The 21,344-nt window shown below is 39.0% G+C and overlaps 1 protein-coding gene across 1 annotated transcript in view; it reads left to right on the top strand.

Annotated features, from left to right (window-relative positions):
* The first annotated feature begins 456 nt into the window (after positions 1-456).
* MDFIC2 (MyoD family inhibitor domain containing 2) overlaps positions 457-21,344 on the top strand; it is a 46,686-nt gene continuing 25,798 nt past the window's right edge. Inside the window, exons 1-2 of the mRNA XM_026857646.1 lie at positions 457-547; positions 1,237-1,324. Coding sequence (XP_026713447.1) covers positions 1,237-1,324 — 88 coding nt within the window. The 5' untranslated portion in view covers positions 457-547. The remainder of the gene's footprint in view (positions 548-1,236; positions 1,325-21,344) is intronic.

Raw genomic sequence — 21,344 nt, 5'->3', positions numbered from 1 at the left:
AACCATTTCTTTGCCAAAGTGACAGCTGTGAATAGGCACTTAAGGTCTAATTTCTACATTCTTCAGTATTTTAACTTACATTTAGCCAAAACACTGACACATTTATCTGATTTGTCTCTATTAATTTCCTGGTTCCCTTTTTATTTTCTTCCTCCTCTTGCAGATTCACTGGGTTATGAACTACAGTAATAACCCTTCTAAACCAATTTTTCTTTTTACAAAGCTCTTAATTTTTTTTTATCACTCCACTAGTGCTGGGATGCTGATTACCCCCCTTTTTCCCCTACCCTACCCAGCTCTAGAAGTGCATGCAAACAAAAAGGGGAAAAAAAAAAAAAAACCCTCAGCAATAACTTGTCTGATTCTGGCAGCAAGACAAATCTAGCACCACACAGCAGGCAGGCAGAGAGTGCACTGCTCATCCTTTCGGTTTTGTCAGTGTATGGGAATGCTGGACATCACCACACAGCGAGGGATTCGGCCGAAAGCACTCCTCCTCGGCGTCTGAACCCTGCTGCTTTCCCCTCCCCCCGGTTGGAAGATACAGGTAAAAATAGAGAAATGCTTTAGCTAACTGGATTCCGTGAAAATATAAAGCAGTTAGAAGAAGCCCGGACAGCCTAATCTTATTCCTAGCAGGCAATAGAAGTAAACCACAGTGTACGGGCTGATAGCTACTGTATACATAATACCCTCAGATACCGTAACTTGCATGTGATTCTTCGCATTACAGCAAATAAATTGTCACAAGTGGCAGTAAAGATTTGTTTTTTTGGATACACGTTGTTCAAGTTGCCTTTATAAATATTTATCATTATTTACATAATTATACCTTTCTCTGACAGCAGGCTTTACAGCAACTTTGAACCACAGTAAACAGGCAGACTGGATGCCTCCCTTTTAGCCAGACCGTATCTATCCTGTGCTATATGTACATCTATTAGCAGCATGCTATGAGCATATCACTCATTTCATAACGTAATTTATAGTTACATTACAAAAGAATCCATCTACAAACAGCAACTGTGTAATATTGATATAGCATTTAGGGACAGAAAATAAATTTAATGACTCAGATATTACACAGTATCGATAATCTGCAGAAAAAAAGTATGTTTGTGTAAGCAAGCACAATTTATTATAGCAGGAACCTAAACAGAGAACGTATTTGTCAGAAACTTTCTTTAAAAAAAACCAAAACAACTTGACATCCCAAAATTCTTTTCTTCCCCACAGATGTCAGAAGCCGAGACAGACAAGGTAAAAATCAAACCAGCAGAAAGTTTTGACCATGACAAGAAAAATATTTCTTGGCTGAAGAATGGTAAGTTACATTGCTGAGTTATTAGTTACTGGTTTGTGTTCAGAGATCTTTCTCATTTATTAAAAATTCTTTTTTGAAGAAAAAGGCTCAAGAATACCTTATAGGCTTAAATATGACCAGGAATTTCTACCACACAAATTCCATAGCTTGTCTTCTACAAAGCACGCATGTACATTCGCTTACAGTGCAGAAGGGCCTAAATTACCAAATTTTAAAGTAACCTGAAAGCTCGTTTTTCTATATCCTTGCATTTCTGGGGAAGTTTTATTTGACCTGAACTATAAGACACTAAAAGGTATGGATTGTCATCTTAATTCTTATAAAAAGTTTTTATTGGATTAAGGTTTGGTTTTCTCAAACACAAGTAAAGATCAACTCTGAATCTTTGGATTTGACAGGGTGTTATCTTAGAATAAAGTAGCATCAGTTGTCAGCAGTTTATGAAATATAGACTCTCAGAAGTAGAGAAGTCATAAAAAACAAGTAGAGGAGACCTTTCTGGTTTTAAAGGCTGAAAAATGACAGGTATTAAGTAATCATTTGTGTCAGATTCTGGTATTTCAAATACTACATTGTAGTTAAACTATTTTAGAAGAAAAAGACACGATTTCTTAAAAGTTTTCTTATTGCATGTCCCTGTACATATAAAGAGGGAAGGCTCTTAGGATATATTTCTTGCTGAAAAAAATTGATTTGGCAAGTTAGTACATAGCTTATTACGTCTTCATGTATGTTTGTTGGTCATAAGAGTCACTATTTCATACAGAAGAACATGAATTAAACACTCTCAAAGCAGAGACCGTCAAGATGCACATAATTAAAAATAAATGTCTATGGTTAGGTGCAAATTATGGATTTTAATGAGAACAGTTATATTCTAATCCTAACAAAAGTATTTTTGGAAGGCTCAACAAGTGACCTCATATTTTGAAAACATTAACTATGGGGGTATTGAGGAAAAGTCTCATTTATAGCCACTATTAGGTAATCTGTAAAATGTGCATCACTATTTTAAGCTCATGTAGTTAATTGTACATTAACTCTTCTAGGTAGCTGCAACAGAGTTTGCAATAAAGTAGGCCTAAATTAATGTCTCTGCCTTGCAGTCTTCATTGTTTATGCAGCAATGAAAATTGCACATTCAAGCAGAGCTGACCGGCCAACACACAGACTTTGGCCGGACACCCAAAACCCTCTGCTTGCAAGGTGTCGGCTAACTTCAGGAAAAACTCTGCAAACAGAAGATCTGCAGTTTGCACATCGCAGGGAGCAATACTGCTGAGCGAGAGCTGGGTCTGATCCTGCAAGATAGCATTGCACTTAGCTTGGAAACAGCAAGCATGTAACTGAATTGAATATTTATTCCTTCAGAAGATAGTAGAGCACAAGACAAAACTTGACAAAAGGATTATAAAGATACAGAGGCTATTAACTGGTCTGTGCCTCTGAGAAGACTGATGATAAGGACCCTCAGTCCCATACAGTTATTTATCTTCTGGTCCAGACCTACTCCAGTAGGCAGGTGGCATCTCTCACACCTGTACATTCTTGAGTTTATTTTACTTAGTGATGCTAATCCACCAAGGTTTATTTCTCCACTTCCTAAGGAGAGACATCATCCAGAGTTTCTAGGTCATTAGTAATGTTTTGATTGTTTTGTACCTGGAGGAGCTATAATGTCTTTTAGAAGGAGCCAAACATTGTCTATTGGCACCTCTTCTCTCTAAAGTGCCACAGAGCAGAATTAGGCCTTGGAGGTCTTGTACAGCAGCTGAGTCAATAAATAGCTGAAATGTCTCTCACAATAAAAGCAAGTTTTCCTTAAGAATAGAGACATTATTTTATCCTATATGAAATTTGCTTTTCAAAAGTTTTGTTATTGTTTCTTTGCTTTAAGCACTTCTATGGTACATGGTGGGTTTTTAGAATATGGTGAACCAAATTGGAGCAGAAGCTTAACTTCTATGTTTAAATGTTTTAAAAATACCTCATGTATAGATTTCAGGCATTCCAATAAACAATGAATTGTGGAGAACAGACTTGTACTGTTTCCGTCAGGCACAGTAAGAAGACTATATGTTCTTTTAGCATCCAGTTTTAAAGAAAAGTTATTTTTATTCATGGTTTTGTATTGATTATTTGTTCCTTCTAAAAGAAACAATCATGAACCACATAGTATCAGAAATAAACAAAAAAATATAGACTAGGCTGTGGCTTTAGTATCTTTCCTAGACTTCATTTTTTTTCCTAATGCTTTGCAAAGTAATAACTCAGGGCCCGGTAGTGCAGTAGGACAACATCAAACTAAGGTACCTATTACTTTTTTGTTGGCTTTCAACATTAAAAACTGATTAATCAGGGCAAAGGGAAAGTGGATTTTAAATTTGCTGCCAGATATTTTATACTTTTTTGGGGAAGAAGATATCTTGCTTCTGTCTTGGAGCCTCTAAAAGCAGAAATCAAAGCCTCATTCTGAAGGAAAACTTCCTCCACAAAGCAAAACAAGAAACTAAGCCAGCCTTGTGAAAAGTATTATAGAAAAGCATTAGGTCATGCATATAGGATTGTATCTTACCACATGAGCAGGAGGAGCATCAGCGGTCCTACTCATGCCTCTACCTCTCAGTAAGTCATTTGCAACCGCTGCCACGTTCCTGCACCCCTGCCATGAATGCACCAGAAGACTGATGGAAGTTAAAGATGACCCAGGGAAAAAATAGAATGTTGGACAGCACAGTCTTGGAGAGAAACAAACTTTGACATGATCATGGACCTCAACTGTATTTTTTTTAAATGGACAATGGCATATTTGCCCTCTCCTTTTATTTCTTGCTTATCCTACAAACCTTTTTTTTTTTTTTTTGGTGAGGAGCCCAAGGTCCTCCACAGTGCCTAACAGATTGTAGAACTATAATGAAATAACAATAACAATGGAAACAGAGAAGCAGATGGGTAAATGTGTGTTCTAGATTTGCTGGACTTTAAGTCCTCAAACATCTCTATGCCTCCTAAGGCACTTTGCAGTTAAGTCTGGATGTGGACAGCATTAGAGACTCGCTGAGTTGAGTGTGAGTGAGGATGGTGAAATGATCACACCTATCCCAAGATGTCTCACAGAGAGGAATATACACCAGCAATCTTTTCTGATAGTGTGACATGTTCCTCAAGACTATTATTTCTCAAGATCACACAACAGATGAGAAAACCTGTATTTGGAGGGTTTGCATCAGACCATCACATGCAAATCAACCAGAATCTGTATGAACAAGCACTGAGAAAAGGACGTTCTGTTTGTCTGACCTTAGCACTGATGAGAACCAACTCAAGAAAAGCCTGAAACATAAATGTAAAACCAGACAATGACTTATTTTGTGTAGGAGTGAAGGCAGTTATTTCTGCTTGCTGCTTCTTCCCATGGGAAGAACTCCTTTGGATGGAGATAAAGAGTTCCCCATGCCAACACCTACAAAACAACAGGGCAGAGTGAAACAGGGGTTCATGTGCAAAGAAGCAGTTGCAAAGTGATCTGCATTTTTGCCCTGGAAAGCTAAAGCAGGAACCCTCAGCACATGTATTATCCCCAATTACACATTTCTTTTTCCCCCCAGCACACACAAAATTACATGTGACAAAGTGTATAGAATATTAATATGCACGTATAAGTAACAGATGACCAGTGTAACTTAATATTAGAGAAACATCCTCTGCGTGGGCCTGTGTTCCCACGTTTCACGCACCCACAAGATACGCAATAAGCGGACCACGACACCCCAAGAAACAAACATCTCCGTGGGCTCCTAATCAAGCGCAGTTCTTAGAGGGTGCTATGAAATCTGGAAGCTCCACAAGACATGCCTTTAGAAATGCAGTACCCAAGGATGAGTAACACTCCCAGGGATGAATCAGGGATGCTCCCACCTTGCACAGCACAGCCATGAGCACAGAGCTGCCTCTTCCACACGAACCAGGGGCTCTTCCCATCATGGTGGTGATTTAGTGGCAGATTAGCAGCCATCTGGTGGGAAGGGAGGTCAAAGCAGAGCTAAATTCACACCAGCCCCAGCATGTGGCTTTTGGAGTTCCTTACAAACATTTAATCTTTTGGTATCACTTGATGATTACAGCCATATGGATACATGGAAGCAGGCAGGAGCTTATCTGACTGACATAAAGCTGTAAAAGGTGACACTGATTTTGCACAGGGACCAGCAGCGGTCTGTTCACTATTTCTGCAACCACTGAAAATACAAAGGAAAATGTGTGAGGGCCTAATACTGCCCTCCTACGGTTTCGTCCCAAACTGGCCACAGCAGCCTAGGAACACAGATCCAAGTTGCACAGAAATTAAATTTCATTTCAGGATATTTTCACACAAAGCCCTCCTGTTTTATGCTGCCCAGCTGTGTACACAAATGCCCTCCATATATAACTTCCAGTGAAAAGTTAATGAAATGGCTTCCTTGCTCTCCTGCCAAAAATATAACTGAAATCCTAATCTCAAGACTTTCTCCAAAATAGCCCCTTTCTGCACTGAAATTCTCATAAATCAGGAACATTTTTGTCTAAAATAAGCCTGGTTTCATTGTCTTGCAAATAGTAAAAAGTGTCTAGCCCCGGTTTCTTTAATCGGCTGCTCTAGCCAGCAGATTTTTGCTGTAGGGTGAAATTCAGCCCTGTGCTGAGGGTCAGTACAAGGTCAGCACTTAAACCATAAAATAAGGCTTAAGTGGTAAATAAAGCCCCTGTTCAGGATTATATTTCACCCCGCCAAGGACTACAGTTCATATGAAAAGGGAGATTTACTCCTATCACAGACCTGGCTGTAGTGACATTATTCAAATAATACCTTATTCCAGAAGTAAATCCATTGGGTGAGATTGTGCCACATTTCTTAATGGTGCATCCCAGAAATCTGGTACAGGAGCAGATTTCTATTTCCAACTGCACAACACCAAAACACACCACAGCCTGTTTCTTGGGTTACGTTCCTGGGGGTAACAGCAAAACCTTCCTACGCTGCAGCACTCAAACACTTTTTCCCCAGCACACCCCTCTCACTGCTTACCCAGGGGCCTTAAAGAGACTTTTACAAGAAATAAAGTGGAAAGGACACAATGCCGTGAGAACGTTTTTGCAGGTGAGTTGTCCTGGAGATGCTCAGGGAATTTCCCATTTTTTTCACAATCTTCCAGCTATTTACCTGGTTTGCAGGGGCTGGAATAGAGGTACAAGGCTTGTACTTCTGCACAGCATTCTAATCCAATTTACATCCTTGCATTTAGGGAGCTAAATTACATTTTTAGAATTTCTAAAAACTCAGAAGTCAATGAATACAATTTTTACATATATGCTTGGACACTTGTTTCCTGAATTTTGCTGACTTGGGTCCAGGAGCTTTTTTCACTCTCTGTTTCCAGCCTGATTTAAGTCACTCAATTGAAAAGCTTTATAGAAGACTGATAGCAAAGAAATACCTCTCAGTTTCATGTAACAGAAAATGCCAAATGCTTATAAGATGAATGCTGTAATCCAACCAGACTGTTTCCAGATAAGAACACCACACACAAAAAAAGCACATTTAAAAACTGATGACAAGGATCCCAGGGGGCTCAAATTCCTGGAAGATGCCTTGTCAGCTTCAGGACTATGACCAAATGAATTAATCAAGACAACCCTTCCTTTAAGTTGTAAAACAGCAGATTTAAAGACTCTCTTCCAATGGAGAGGGAGTATATGAAATCTGCAATGGTCCCAGCTCACCACTCCTAATTATACTTTTATAAACTGAGTGGTCCTTGATCTTTGAACTGGAGGGTCCTTGGAGATGTAAGACTTTGAATACTCCCACAAAAGTGAAATGGAATTACAATAAAGACAGTGGTACTTCTCTGGGTGATAGGGTTAAGTTTAAAGTCACACTCCTATGCTGGATATTGACTGTAAAAATGTAAGTGAAGGTTTATTTAGGTTTGATTTCCTTAACTAAATTTGTTCCACAAAGGAAAAGTCTATTTAATTCAACTGCCAATTCTAGGGAAGACCTGAAGATATTGTTTCATTTCACCCCTGGAAGTTTTCCAGACCAATTCTACTCTTTGCTGTACTTGGGCAAAATATTCAGAATTTTACTCAGTAGAGCAAAACATGGGACAACAATATAGATACTTATTATTGTTGATTTTCACAGCAACATACATATTAGAGCAGAACCAACAGATCCAAGGGCTTTCATAGTGCTTCTTACTTAAGATGGCAAACTGCGGTGCACAGAAAACCTTAACCTAAGAGTCAGTGTCAAAATGACAAGCAATTCCATTAAAGCAACAGAGCTGCACTGGCTTGAAAAAGGTTTCATTTGTCCAGTATGTTTATGACCGATACCTGTAATCATCCTAGGGCATAAATGAGGCAGGAAGAATGAAGCAACATGTCTCATTTTTACCACTTCAATTCATAGACAGAAGGGTCAAATGGCAAAATGGTCTCCTAACTTTAAGGTAATAGATGCTAGAAAGATGCCTGTACTAAACAAAATTAAGCAACCAGAACAATAAAGAAAATTCAATACTAATGAAAACAATGAGTATTTCAGAAGCTTCATAATTTTTAGTGTTTGATTGTATAAGTGCTCCCTATTAGAGATGTTGTTGGCCTTAGATTCCAATAGATTTATCACTTCCAAAGTGGTTTGCTTCCCTTCAAGGTGGAAATGAGCCCAATGTCAATTTCTTTAGTCAACTTTATCCTACATTTCTGAAAGCTCAAAAAAAAATATTATTGTTTGTGTTCCCTCTAATGTGGAGTAGCAACGCAAATGTCCTTGCACTTATTATCAGTTTCTTCTGGAAGGAAACAATAGGACCTTTGAACGTAATTGGGTATTAGACGTTTAAAAGCTATGAAAAACAGACATTTCAAATCTATTAATGAGCACTTAGTTCATTTATAGAACTTAATTCCTGGATACAAATCCCATCAAAACAACCACTATGCAGGCCAGATATACTTTTACCTTGAATTTGAAGGCAGGATAATCATGGATGAGCAGTTCAATGCCAATTTTCAGGCATTGCAGGTGTTTTATAGGTCTGCAAGATTATACTCTGATATGTAGAGCCAGACTGACAGTCACAGAGGCATAACAAAGTCCTTAATATTGGAGGGATTTAATGATATATTTAGATTAATGATAATTAGATTATGAAAACATAGGCCTCCCCTCATCTAATTGAAGACTTGAATTCTCAAAAATACAACTGCTTCTAAGCAGTCAAAACAAGATGCAGTGGGAGCACTAAGTCGTGTGTATTCCGGTTGTGTATTGCTTATGGAAGATATGACAAGAAAAGTTGAGAGAAAGACCAAAAGTAGAATTAGTTTAATTGTTAGCTGAGGTTCAAAGGAATTATTTTTCCATCTTTTTTAAAAATAAGTATCCAAAGGGAAAGATACTCAGAAATTAAGTGACTGCTCTAAATGTCCAGTAGTAAAACACAGGATGTAAAACCCAGAACAGCGTAGCTATTTCTGAGTAGTTCTGTGATTTCAGATCTGGGCTGAGAGCACAGGACTGTATGAGAGGACTCCAATTCACACCTTCCAGAAAAAAAAAAAACCCTGTTATCCCCAGCTATCAGACACTCTCTATCATACTGTGGTTTGGAGATTCCCAAGTGCCTGTGACTGGGTATACTACTTACAGCTCATTGCTCCAGAGGGAGAGGGAAGGACATGACAGCCCAGCAGGTAGGACACCTGCATGAAGGGCAGGAGATTAGCTCTAGTCCCTGCTAGATAGAGTATTAGCTATCCAGTAAAAAGTGGAAAACCTTTGACGGTTGGTCTCAACACGCTGCTGAGAGCAGGCAGAGAGGGATTTGAGCCTGGGCCATGCCCAATCCAACAGCTGCTCTCACCAGCAAGGATCTCACTCAAATTTATTAGACCATCTCCTGCTCTTCCTCAGGAGCACCAGCTGCAGAGGTGCCCAATGCAAGTGAACAGTCATAAGTACATCAGGGTGGTCCTTCTCCCCATTTCTTCCAGTAGTTTTCCTACTTTAATTCCTCGTTTCCTCACCTCTCACCATCAGCTAACTGCTTCCCCTTACCTGATCCTCTGCATGTGCAGTACAGAGGGTTGTATCTGAGACCCTGGTGCCTGCTGGGCATATGCAAGATTTAGGTGCTGAAGACTTCAGCATCAGCCAAGTTTCTTAACAACTCTTCCTACAGCTGAGATTTGTCTCTTTGAAGAGAATTGTACAAGGCCTCTTTACCCCCTAAGCGACATTTTAGTGTTACAGAGTTCTTTGCTATCCCATTAAACTAAATTAATTTTTATTTTATAGGAGTCACACAGTCTCTTAGGTTCTCCTGATTATATAGTCTCATGCTAATTTCAGTATTTAATCTGAATAAACATGTTAGAAAAACACAGACACAATTAACTTAATCATAAATTCAGATGGATTGTTTATTATCTGTCTACTTAACGTGCTTATGATTGCAGCAGTTAAACATGATAATGTTTTCTTCTCACACATAAATGAATATACACAGTACAGAAATATGTGCAGGAAGAAAAACTTCTGCCTGAATACATCAGTAGGCTCCAGAGAGAGAGAAGTAGATGTAGTGCTCACTGTTGTGCTCTACAGAAAAACACAAACATTGCCATGATAGTGTTGAGACATCCGAGAACTGATTACTGACAAATTATGTTCTTCTTGCTGAAATATGCCTACATGAAGTTTCAAAAGAAAGAAAATGTTATTGCAGCAAAGATGCAGATAGGAACACTGCTTGGCTATACTACTGCACCTGTAATTTAAAAGCAGAGGTGTTAATTTTGGGTAAATAACATCACTTGAGCTCTTCAGAGTAAAATACAGGTTAAATCGGTATCTTCCTACTGAAGTAAACTCATCAGACGTCAGGTTGACAAAGAAGAGCTTTGCACTGTGATCTTCATGAAGATAGTTGTCTTAAAAAGGGGTTAAACCTTTTTAACAAATTGTTTGTTTGTTATGCACCCACGGCAACTAACACCTGTGCCAAAATGCTATCACATATCCACAGTACTTGGATGTCAAAATTAAAGTTGGAATATGATTCTTCCTGTTCCCACAGCATATTGAATGTAAACGATTATTTCAAGCATGAATTTAGTTAAATCAGTGATTATTACTCAGACTTTTCTCTGTCATTAGACTAATTTTTAATGGCCACATAGTATACCACAATGAAGTTTTATTTGACTTTGAAATATCCAAGTTTTAGCTAAGTTTAAAAACACACTACACTTCTCCCCCCAAACAAGAATAATTTATCATCTTTGTTGCCTCACACTTGCTTCTCAGATAAAGCAGCCCCAACCACATGTTCTTACTATGTATCACTAAAGCTAAATTTAGACCAGTGTTTGCTGTCTCTAGCCTTCCTAGAGTTTCTGACTTGTGTGTTGACAGTGAGAAAAAGGGTCTTCAAGGTTAACTTAACTCTCTTAACCCCCTCTTGATGCTGGCTTTCTGCATGACACTCATTCTTACCAAATAGACCTTAGAAATAAGTTGAGAGGAGTCTTAAAAAAACGGAGCACATCCTCAGGTAATTACAATTTTGTGGGGCTGCTTCATGTAACACAGTTCTATCAGAAGCTGCTCTTTCAGCTTTCCACCTTGTGAGCTGCACTCGCTCTGCACACTCACTGAATTCTGAAGCAGTCGATACTAAACTAAATCATAACTTCTCTCTTGTCGGTTAACACAAGACTAATACACTGGGCAACCACATTGTTGCATGTATAACAATACTGAATTTGACTCAGACCAAGCTGAAGTTTAATGCCTTTTAAGATTGTCATATGGACATATCATCTATGTTGACTGCTGGACATAAATTTACAATATGGCTGATAAATCAGTGATGACTGAAAACCGTCCACTATGATAGTACATGGGCAAAGAGGAAGAACAGAGAAGATAATAGAATGGAAACTCAAAAGTCAATTTAAAGCTCTTTTACTTTGCTTCTTCTCAACAGTTTCTCTCATATACAAATATTTCCAAATGAAACAAAATGCTAAGATAAACCTCTTTTTCTTTTAATCAGAAAAAAAAAAAAGTCATATGTTACTGGAATTTTAAAACTCTTAAATCCACACTTATATTCCAGGAGTGAATAAAACAATAGAAGAGATGGTGAAAGGCAGGAGAAGAAAGTGAAAAGAATCATAGGAAAAAGCAATTATGGCATCTGGTAGTCATTCTGTTTAGACAAAGTTATGACCAAACATCTTCAGATATTTTAAATGTTTAGTATTTTAAAAAAATACTATTGCTATTATAAAACAAGACATACTGAAAAATCCATTATAAAGTATTTGAAATATATCCATTTCAGCTTCCAGCTAAACTATGCTTTATTTTTCTAGTTTATTTATTATTTAAATAAATAGGCTTCAGCTAGATATTCACTTGACTCACACTCTTGGTCCTTAACTTTATGATCAGCCCTGTCCCATCAGAGATTGTAATCACTAAGCAAAAAATGTCCAAACAGCAGTGGAAGCTTCTCCAGCTCTTGCCTGGAGGGAATCACCAGCAGCTGTACAAGGATAGTACAGTCTCCATGCCTTAAAATTTTTTCATAAAAAATAAATAAAATATAAAACTAAGCAGCAGTTTTTACAGTATGACACAGCAGTATTACTTGCATTAGGCCAATTTACCACTTATGATAGCAGTAATAGCACTAAAAGCCAATAAAAGTGGTCTGTTCGTTCAGAGATTGGCTTTTATGGCTTATTCTAAATATTATCAAGTGAATCAAAAGCTGTCATTATAGTGTCTAAAAAGCCTTCGTACCTTGTAAGCAAACAGTGTGACTTTGACAAATAATCATTAATATGCCTGTGTGAGACCAGGGCTAAAAGAGAAAGAAAAAGGAAAACCCAATATTTCACTTTACATAAATCATTAAGATCATTTCAGTTAAATTTCACACAAAATAAAACAGTTTTATATGTAAAATATCATATTTTCCCAAGTTTTCTTCGTTTTTTTTTTATATCTGTGAACATACTTTTTCATAAAACAAAAAATTTTAGATAACCGAGCAATAAATGATTGAACTATAATGACATATTCTCATCAACTTTGGGGAAATAAATGATGCACATGTCTAGGTAGTGCCTTTTGGGCCAACATCTAATCTAACCTTCCCTTGGCTCCCATCCTGCCTGTCAGAAGCCCTGACAAGCACAGCACTGCTCCCCGTCTTCTTGCTTCACAAAAGAAGGTATATTCCTACAGACCCAGAAAGGTGTAATTTAATTTATCTTCTGTCTCATATCTCACCAGTTACTCTTGCAAGAATCTCAGGGGAGAAGAGCACCTCTTGCCCACTTGGATGTGAGCAGGTGCTCTCTATCGTTTGCAGAGCAGATATTGGATGTATAGGATTTTATTTTCTAGTATTCCTTGCTACCCAGCAATACTAGGGCAAGTCCTCTTCAAAGCTGCACAGCCCAAGTCACTACCATCTGCAATTCCTAGTCTCTGAACATCTTCAATGGCTGGAAGAGTGAGCTAACAAGAACCTTATGAAGCTCAACAAGGACAAGTGTAAGATCTTGGACTTGGGAAAACATAATCCAGGAGTGCAGCACAGGCTGGGATCTACCCATCTGGGGAGCAGCTCTGTGGAAAGGGACCTGGGTGTCCGAGTGGACAACAAGCCCAATATGAATGAACAGTGGGCTGCAGTGACAAAGCAAGCCACAGGATGCTGGGCTGCATCAAGGGCATCACCAGCAGAGATAACAAAGTCATTATCCCACTCTACTCGGCACTTGTCAGACCACACCTGGAATACCATGTTCAGTTTTGGTCCCTGCTACAACAAAAAGATGAGGCCAGGCTGGAGAGGGTCCAGAGAAGGGCCACAAAGATGATCAAGGGCCTGGGAATCCTGCCATGTGAGGAAAGGCTGAGAGAATGGGGTTGTTCAGCCTTCAGAAGAGGAGGCTGAGGGGAGACCTTCTCCCCGTCTTCCAGTATTTAAGGGGTGTCCACAAAGAAGATGGAGACTCCCTTTTTACAAAGGCACTCATAGAAAAGATGAGGGATAATGCATACAAGTTACTCCTGGGGAGATTCTGATTGGACATAAAAGTAAAGTTTTTCACAATGAGAACAATCAACAACTGGAATAATCTCCCTGGGGAAGGAGTGGATTCCCAACAATGGACACTTTTAAGACTCATCAGGACAGGGGGCTGGGCCATCTTGTCTATACCCTGCTTTTACTAAAAAGGTTGGACCAGATGATTCCTGAGGTCCTTTCCAACCTGATATTCTCCAATTCTATGAATGGCACTGCCCAGGATACAGTCACCAGCAATGGTTCAGGTGAAGATTTGAGCTTACCATTGGATACCCTAAGACAACTATTACTGGTAGCGCTGCAGTCATTCACATGTAACTTCCTGAAGGGACTGAGTCTGAGAGAGGATGGAGGCAAGTAGACAAGAGAAAACACCCTTATTGCTACCCTTGTACTGTCACATCATGGTGTCTAACATTGTTCCTTCATGTTCTCCTGCTGCATAACCTGATGAACCTTAGGGATGTGTTATCCAGGGTCACACCTCCCACCCCTAGACAGCCTTGCTAGCTCTATAGAAGTGTTCTTATCCATTTTGGTTCCCTGTGCGTAGGCATTACCTGGGCTACCTGAAGACAGGGTAAGATGGACAAAGTGGAAGCACAGCCGGAGCTTCAGAACACCATGTGGGATGGGACATCACATATGTGGGAAGGGTGAGCACAACACCACATAAGAGGATAGGTGCTGGGAAGGTTGGGCATGGATTATACAGCAGTTCTAACTATATAATTGAGGCTTTTCTCCGTTAAAGAATCTGGACTGTTAAAACATTAACTGGACTAACGGCAAAATCTTAGCTGCACACACACTGTGCACCCTTCCTGCCCATAGAAAAAAATTTCAGTGCAATATCACGAAGAGGATTTGGGAGCCCCAATTATTCTCTACATCCTACAAGCAGTCTGGCCTTAGGTCTTATAGACCACAGCGCTTTCTCAGCCCCCAAGCAAACCACAGCGACTTCTTAGCCATGCTGGCAGACATCCAGGCTCTAGACTCTAGACCAGGATATACAACCATGGCAAGAGCCTGGCACAAACTAAGTACCTTAGGGCAGGCACGGACACCTGTCAAGTCTCATGCACCAAGTACAAGCCTTGGGCAGTTGGCTCAAGCATTCATGAGTCCACAGCAAGTGCTGTGTCTTGGAGAGTTTCCTTGCCTATTGCTATTTACAGTTTTGGGGGCCCCACTGGAATGGCAAGCTAGCGTGCTTGCAGTTGACAGTGTTATGTGATACGTTGTGCAGCTGTGTGGAGAGCATGGGCTAGCAGAAACATGTGGTGCTGCACTGCCAGGGGAATTATTCCCCCACCACGGCCCTTTAAGGGCTACGTGTGTTTTGCAGGCAATTTATGTGAGCAGAAAGCCAACAGACCTCCCATTCTAAGCTTCTAATTTCTTTGGCTATTTTTTTCCCCCTAGATTAAAAGAACTTTCCAGAAACACTACATTAACAGTTAGGTAGAAAGATCCCAGGTACACACTGATACACCAGGTTTTGCCTTATGTACCCTAAAGCATGACAGGTAACCTGTTAGGTTCTTCTAAATGCTTGCATTTATCCAATAACTAGCATACACAATTCTATAAATCTATACCAAACAGAGGTGGTTCCCTAGAAAACTCCCACTGAATTATGTGTTTGATTATTTCAACCCAAGGAGTGAAAGAATAGGTGTGTTAATCTACTCGTAAGAATAAAAGTACTTTGGTCCATATGAATCTCCTCTTTCAGGCAGAATGTCTAGCAACCACCAAACTCCCTTCCAGACCCAGAACACAAGCTGAACATCAGTTTTTCTGTGCCTGGCCACAAGCTGGTTCAACAGAGGGCCAACAATCGAGATCTAGGGAACATTATCTGCTCACTGAAGTTAAAAATTGTAGTGTTCCTCCTCCATTTCCACCAACAGTATTTTGCAGTACTGATTTCAGTTTCAAGCATTCCTATAAAATAGTAAGAAAAGATTTTATTGCACAAAGGTTCGAGTGGTTTGACCTATTTGCTTTTCATGTCATGGGTCTGCAATGCATGTATTCATCACATACAGTTTTCTTGTATTATTTTTCCCAAGGGTTCAATCCCCCTATACTTTAGCCCCACCTTTATTTCTTTGTCACACACAAGTTCTCTGTTACTGCTGAAGAAAGTCAGAGCACAGGACTCTACAGATTTCTGTGCAACCTGAAACAACCTGTGCAACACTGACAAAAAGCAAACATTGGATACAATTCTTTTGACCAGGATTTCAAGAACAAAGTCACTAGAATTACTCATACGTTTGAAGTTAGACTTGGGCATAGGCATATTGCCGAATCTGCTTCTGATAGAAGAGGAAGATGAAGCATGCCTTGGCCTAGATTAGAGGCCACATCTTGGGTATAGTGTTGCCCTGATTCTAATTGTTAGTGTAACCAAGAAACTATATCCTTCCCTCCACTTGAGAGACCACCTGGAGAAATACATTTTTCCCCTCAAACTTTGCACAAGAGCCCAAAACTTGGCTTTAATGCAATACATATTTTCCATTTTTGCCCCCCTCTAATGAGATGCATTGATATTTTTACCTGCATGTACTGTGTTTTGTTAATGGGAAATGTTTCAAACACTGTGTGGTAATGGACTGTGGGATATGGGATTATATATTTATTAATCTCAGGAGCACTGTGTAGACCATACCAGTAAGTTACAAGCAGACTGGCAAAACAGGGTTTGAAATCTGGCAGGAGATCTCTTCCAAGCTTGCCTGTTAGACTGCATTTGGCTCTGCTTTAAAACTTTATGCTGAGCTATAGTTGCTTTGGTCAGCTGTGCTACAAACGGGCTGCACTGAGCACTCTGCTCTGGGTCAGTCACGTCAAAACCTGGTGGCCAAGGAGATGCCTTTGAGCACCTGACCACTATGGTCTGTTGCATAGTATAGAAAATGTTGTTATATCCAGAGGTAATAGCAAAAAATGTAAGTCATGGTGCACTTCCATAGACAGACAAAAGCGCTCTCTGCCCACAGAGATTGTATTTATACAGAGTGATGTCTAAATCTATCTGTATGTGAGTTTACATGAGCATGCTACAGTCAAATACATCCTCACCTTCCCTCCTGCCACAATAGGTCAGCCTAGATTTTTTCAATGTGGTGGCTTTTACAGAAATGAAAGGCATTTTTTGCACAACTGACTGTCATTTTAAGATGAAAAACTCTGCTTTACCCCCTGAGGGAAAGTTGGAGAAAGTTTCATGGATTTGCCCTTTGTAATATTCTGGTTTGTCTGCAGTAAGAGGAAGAAATAAAAACTAATGGAAAGAGACATTTCTTCTTGGATCAAAACTGAATACTTCTAAGAATGCATTCTCAGACTGTATTCAAATACTCAGAAGAAACAATTGATAGGTCAAATGATTCACAATGTCCAGCTTCACTCAGGCACTTCATATTTATTGTTCCTAATCAGGTAAAAAAAAGCTATGACAAATTTTTTTACTTTTCATTTGAAAGTCTCAAATCCTTTTCAGCCATTAACCACTAAAATGGCTCCATGAAGGTGATTAATTGGAGTCAAGGTGAAGTAATTACTTAGAAGTGAAAAATTAATTCTTTCCTAGATTTGGCCATCAGGACAGGAACATACTCTAGAGCAAACCAAGTGAAAGCTCAGCCCACAACCTTTTTAAACTTCAGAACAGTTCAGATTTCAATTCTGCAGGCTTGTTTCATCTTCCCCTATGCCACCACTTATCTGGAGGAACTGAGGCACCCTAAGATTGACAGTAATGAAGCAAACTTTTATACACAATGTTAAGTCAGGTATACATTATACATAATAAATATTCTAAATATCTAGCTTTCTGGATAGCTGAGACCCTTGACTGAAATTGCCAGCGCCCACCACTTCTTAATGAAGATGAGCTCCGCATCTTTCCAAGAAATAGAAGTGATTGTAGCACCCAGAATTAGTAGCTGTAGATGAGGTAAAGATCACAAAGGACTGTCATTGAGTTTAATAACAGAAAGGCTGAGCCCTTAATAAAAATGCCAGTGCTGAATTAATAGAGTCTGGCTTTCCCTGATGCTCAGTCTCATTTTCTAATATTTGTTTTATTACTCTTCCAATTCTCTTCCAAAAAAACCCAAGTGGCAGCACCTTCTTTTCTGGCCTGTGATAACCTACTTTGTGCAATGCCAGCCTGTTCAAATCTTCCATTTAATTTTACAAGCTCTGGACAGTGGCCCTAGAACTAGTTTTAAAACAACTAAACCTTCCCTCCAGAAAACACACTTTTGAGACAGCAGATGCTAACAGCCTTGTACATAAGTTTTAAGAGGTCTCTTTCCAGGACTGACCACACCAACCTCCTCCTCTCATGGGTGTCCTAGTGGAATGCAGGTTGACAAAATAAGAACCAGATCCTGTAAGTATGTCCAAATCCTCCATTTGCTTTGACTGCCAGGAAAGTGACAGTGGTTGTCATCACCCAGATACAACACTGGAGTCACTGACATGGAACATGCCTTGGAATGTGTGTAAATTCACCCTAAAGTTATTTAGACGGCTGATTTTCAACTATTTTCTTTATGTATATTGTCCATAATATGTATCATAAAAATCTTATTTGCCTTATGATGAGGACTACCTAAACTATGGCTGGATAAGAAGTCTATTTGCTTTGTCTAATAGTACAAGCTCTCCCATATCCAATGACTATTAGAATTATTGTGTGATCTTTTCAGTTTCTAATACATATTAATTTGTAATATACAAACCCATTCAAATAAATAATTGTGCAGACTGAATAAAAAAGCAATTTAAACTTTTTTCCCCCTCCTAACTGGAGACACTTTTTACAAATAGTTCTTTTAAGTAGTCTTAATAGTATCTCTTTAATATTGCCATTAAAATTCACCAGAGTTCAAGAGCAGAGCAAATTTACATCTGTTAAAATAATGGAATTGACACTGATATTACATCATTGCTATTTTAAATAATCATTCTTCATAATTCTAACCTACTTGCTTTAAGTTGCAAATACAGGGCTTGTTCCTACTTTCATTAAAATCGATGGCAAAACTCCCTTTGGCTCCCAGGGAGCAGCACCTAGCTTTAAAGCCGGAGGCCGCTGGTGATACGCGGTGGGGTTTGGCTGCGTTCGCTAATGTAATTCCTCTGAAGGAAAAATTAATGAGGGTGGTTCTGTGAGCTCCAGTCGGACAGGATAATTGCACTGGACTAGCCTGTTCCCAAAAATCACAAAACTCTATACACTACTCGATTTCCAAGATCGTTACTGTTGTTCTGTTTAGTTTCACAAGAAAGCAACATTTTATATAGGTGTTTTTTTCCACTTTAGTACAATTTTGTGGCTTTCCTTTCTTAATATTTTTGGAGAGATAGTTTGAAGGGAAGCATAATGGCAACCCACACAAATTCACCTTCTCTCAGGAGAACATCTGAAGTTTCACTGAAATTACATAAGCGTTCTTCTATGAAGAGTTCAAACAGAGCCTAAAGGAATTAAAGAGATACGCTATACACAGCTGGAAAGACACCTAGAAAGTGAATCAATGTAGTCCTATCCCTGATTACAGAAGAAAAGGATTTTAAAGCAAAGGTCTTTAAGAAACATAGAACATAAAGGTTATGCCTAAGACTATAATATGCTTTTTATTATCCATTTAACACTCTAAAAACCAAAATTTTGTACCTGGCTATTCCTAGGCTGACTTTGTGTTATTCAGGAAAAAATTGAAGAAAAATCCACGTCCACATCACAGTTTGTCATCTGTAAAATCATCACGATTCAGCTACCTACCTAGACCTCAAGTTTTCAGGAACAAGAATGTTTCGACTGTATCTGCACTGAACATCTAGTCTGACAGATTTCTGGCCATGGCAGAAATCACCAGTCACTGCAGTTAACTTTGTACTAATGCACTACTAAAATATGTTGAACATTTACTGGATAATAACCACCAGCCGAGTCTTAACCATAATTTTGCACTGCAATATAGGGCCTGTTAGATGTTATCTGGGAGCCAGAGAACTTTAACACTGTCATAAAGCTAAAGTAGAACCAATCCCTTGTTCTATCATCACTGACCCTGCCTATTATAAATAAAGTCTCTCTCAAACCTTAGCAAACTTCAGTCCTAACTGAAATGTCCATTGCATCAACGTCTTTAAGAGAAACTTGGTATAAAAAAAAACCAAAACACAAGAATAAAATGTGACCAATTACTGTGAAGAAAATCATAAATAAGCAGCACCACCCAGACCAGGGAGGAAACAAATTATTCCAGAAATATCAAGTTTTGAAGAACTGTAGTGCTGACTGCTTTAATCCACTTGAAATTACTTACCCCACTGCATGTCTTTCTGCTCCTACACCAGGATACCTGCCCTTACCTTTATCTGGAATAATTAAAAAGGTAGCTTGGACAGTAAGGAAATATATTCTAAGTCAGAACTATTAGACAATGCTCTGCCTCAGAGAGCATTTCAGACACTGTCGCTTGATTGTGTCTAAGAAGAAATGAGGGGGAAAACACCTAAGGGATTAGCCTACAGAGATTTTTTCATGACACGCAGGCCAGGACTAGCTGAACTAGGAGGTCCTTTCCAGATGTACCGTCTGTAATTCTTTTTGGCACCATCCCTTGGCTTTAAAACACACCATCTTCCCCCATGCCAGTGGCACTAATACAACACGATGTCTAGTGCAACTCAGCCTTCAGGATAGTCTTGAATCACACAGAGAACCAGTTCTGTGCAATTAGATAAATTAGAAGTATGGCTTTTCATAAGCAATTTTATTTTTTTTTTTGTGGCTTTCCAACCGTGCTAATATGTAGAAGCAGCATACACCTGACATGGAGGAGCAGTCATTGGCACAACTCTTCATTGCTGAGGGAAGGAGGAATAGTCAAATATGTCTGTCTATCCCCATGTAATCAAACATATATATTATAGAGACTATTTTTATATTATAAATATATAGTCTAGACTCTTCATTCCAACACTATTCTTTTCTAACACTAAAACCTGCTTATCTGAAGACTTCACATAGCTGCAGAAATCTTCATGGGAAGAAATATGTTCTCATGTCATCTATTTTTGGCTTTCCATGCCGTGACAACGGAGGCTGGCCTGGTGTTTCTATATATGAACGCTTCTCAGGTAGCGGAACAGCTACCGCAGATTGCCTGGCACCTGCTCGAGGATGAGGTGAACAGAAAGTAAAGCAAAAGTATTTTTGTTTCATCGAGAACATCTTGGCCAAGCCATATTTGTAAAAGATAAAAACTGAGGAAAGTGTAAACCAATGAGGAATGGAATCTTTTCATATTCTGGGAGCATGAAATGGTGAAATCAGAGTTCTGAACTTGAGCAGTTTAAGATGGAGTGGAACAAAAATGGCAGGTGCTGGGGAGAAATATCCTTTTCAGGATAAGTATTTTCAAACCTGGTAGTTACATTTTGTTAATTTTAATCTTATTTTAATGAAATAACTTCTGAAAAGGGAATATAAAAACATGGAACCTGAATGCCAATAGAAACATACTGTAAGTATGCTACATCACCAAGTCTAGCACTGCTGGATTAAGAAAAACCCTAATGCACTTAAAAGCATCTTCTTTTTCTTTCTAATATACTTTTTGGAATACCTGACTTTAATAGAGCAGCTCTTAAGAGAGACTAATTATGATTTGATTTTTAAGGGCCTGGATTTTCTCTTACATGTATCATTCTAACTCAGGAGTAAGCCCATTCAAGCAAATGAGATGAGGTTGGTGTGAACAAATTTAAACATGATCAGAAGCTGGCCATGAGATATTTATGGATCGAGTGAG

This window comes from Athene cunicularia (assembly GCF_003259725.1).
Source record: "Athene cunicularia isolate RWA chromosome 12 unlocalized genomic scaffold, athCun1 chr12_part1, whole genome shotgun sequence".
Lineage (NCBI taxonomy): Eukaryota > Metazoa > Chordata > Aves > Strigiformes > Strigidae > Athene > Athene cunicularia.
This window is presented reverse-complemented; position numbering and strand designations above follow the sequence as displayed.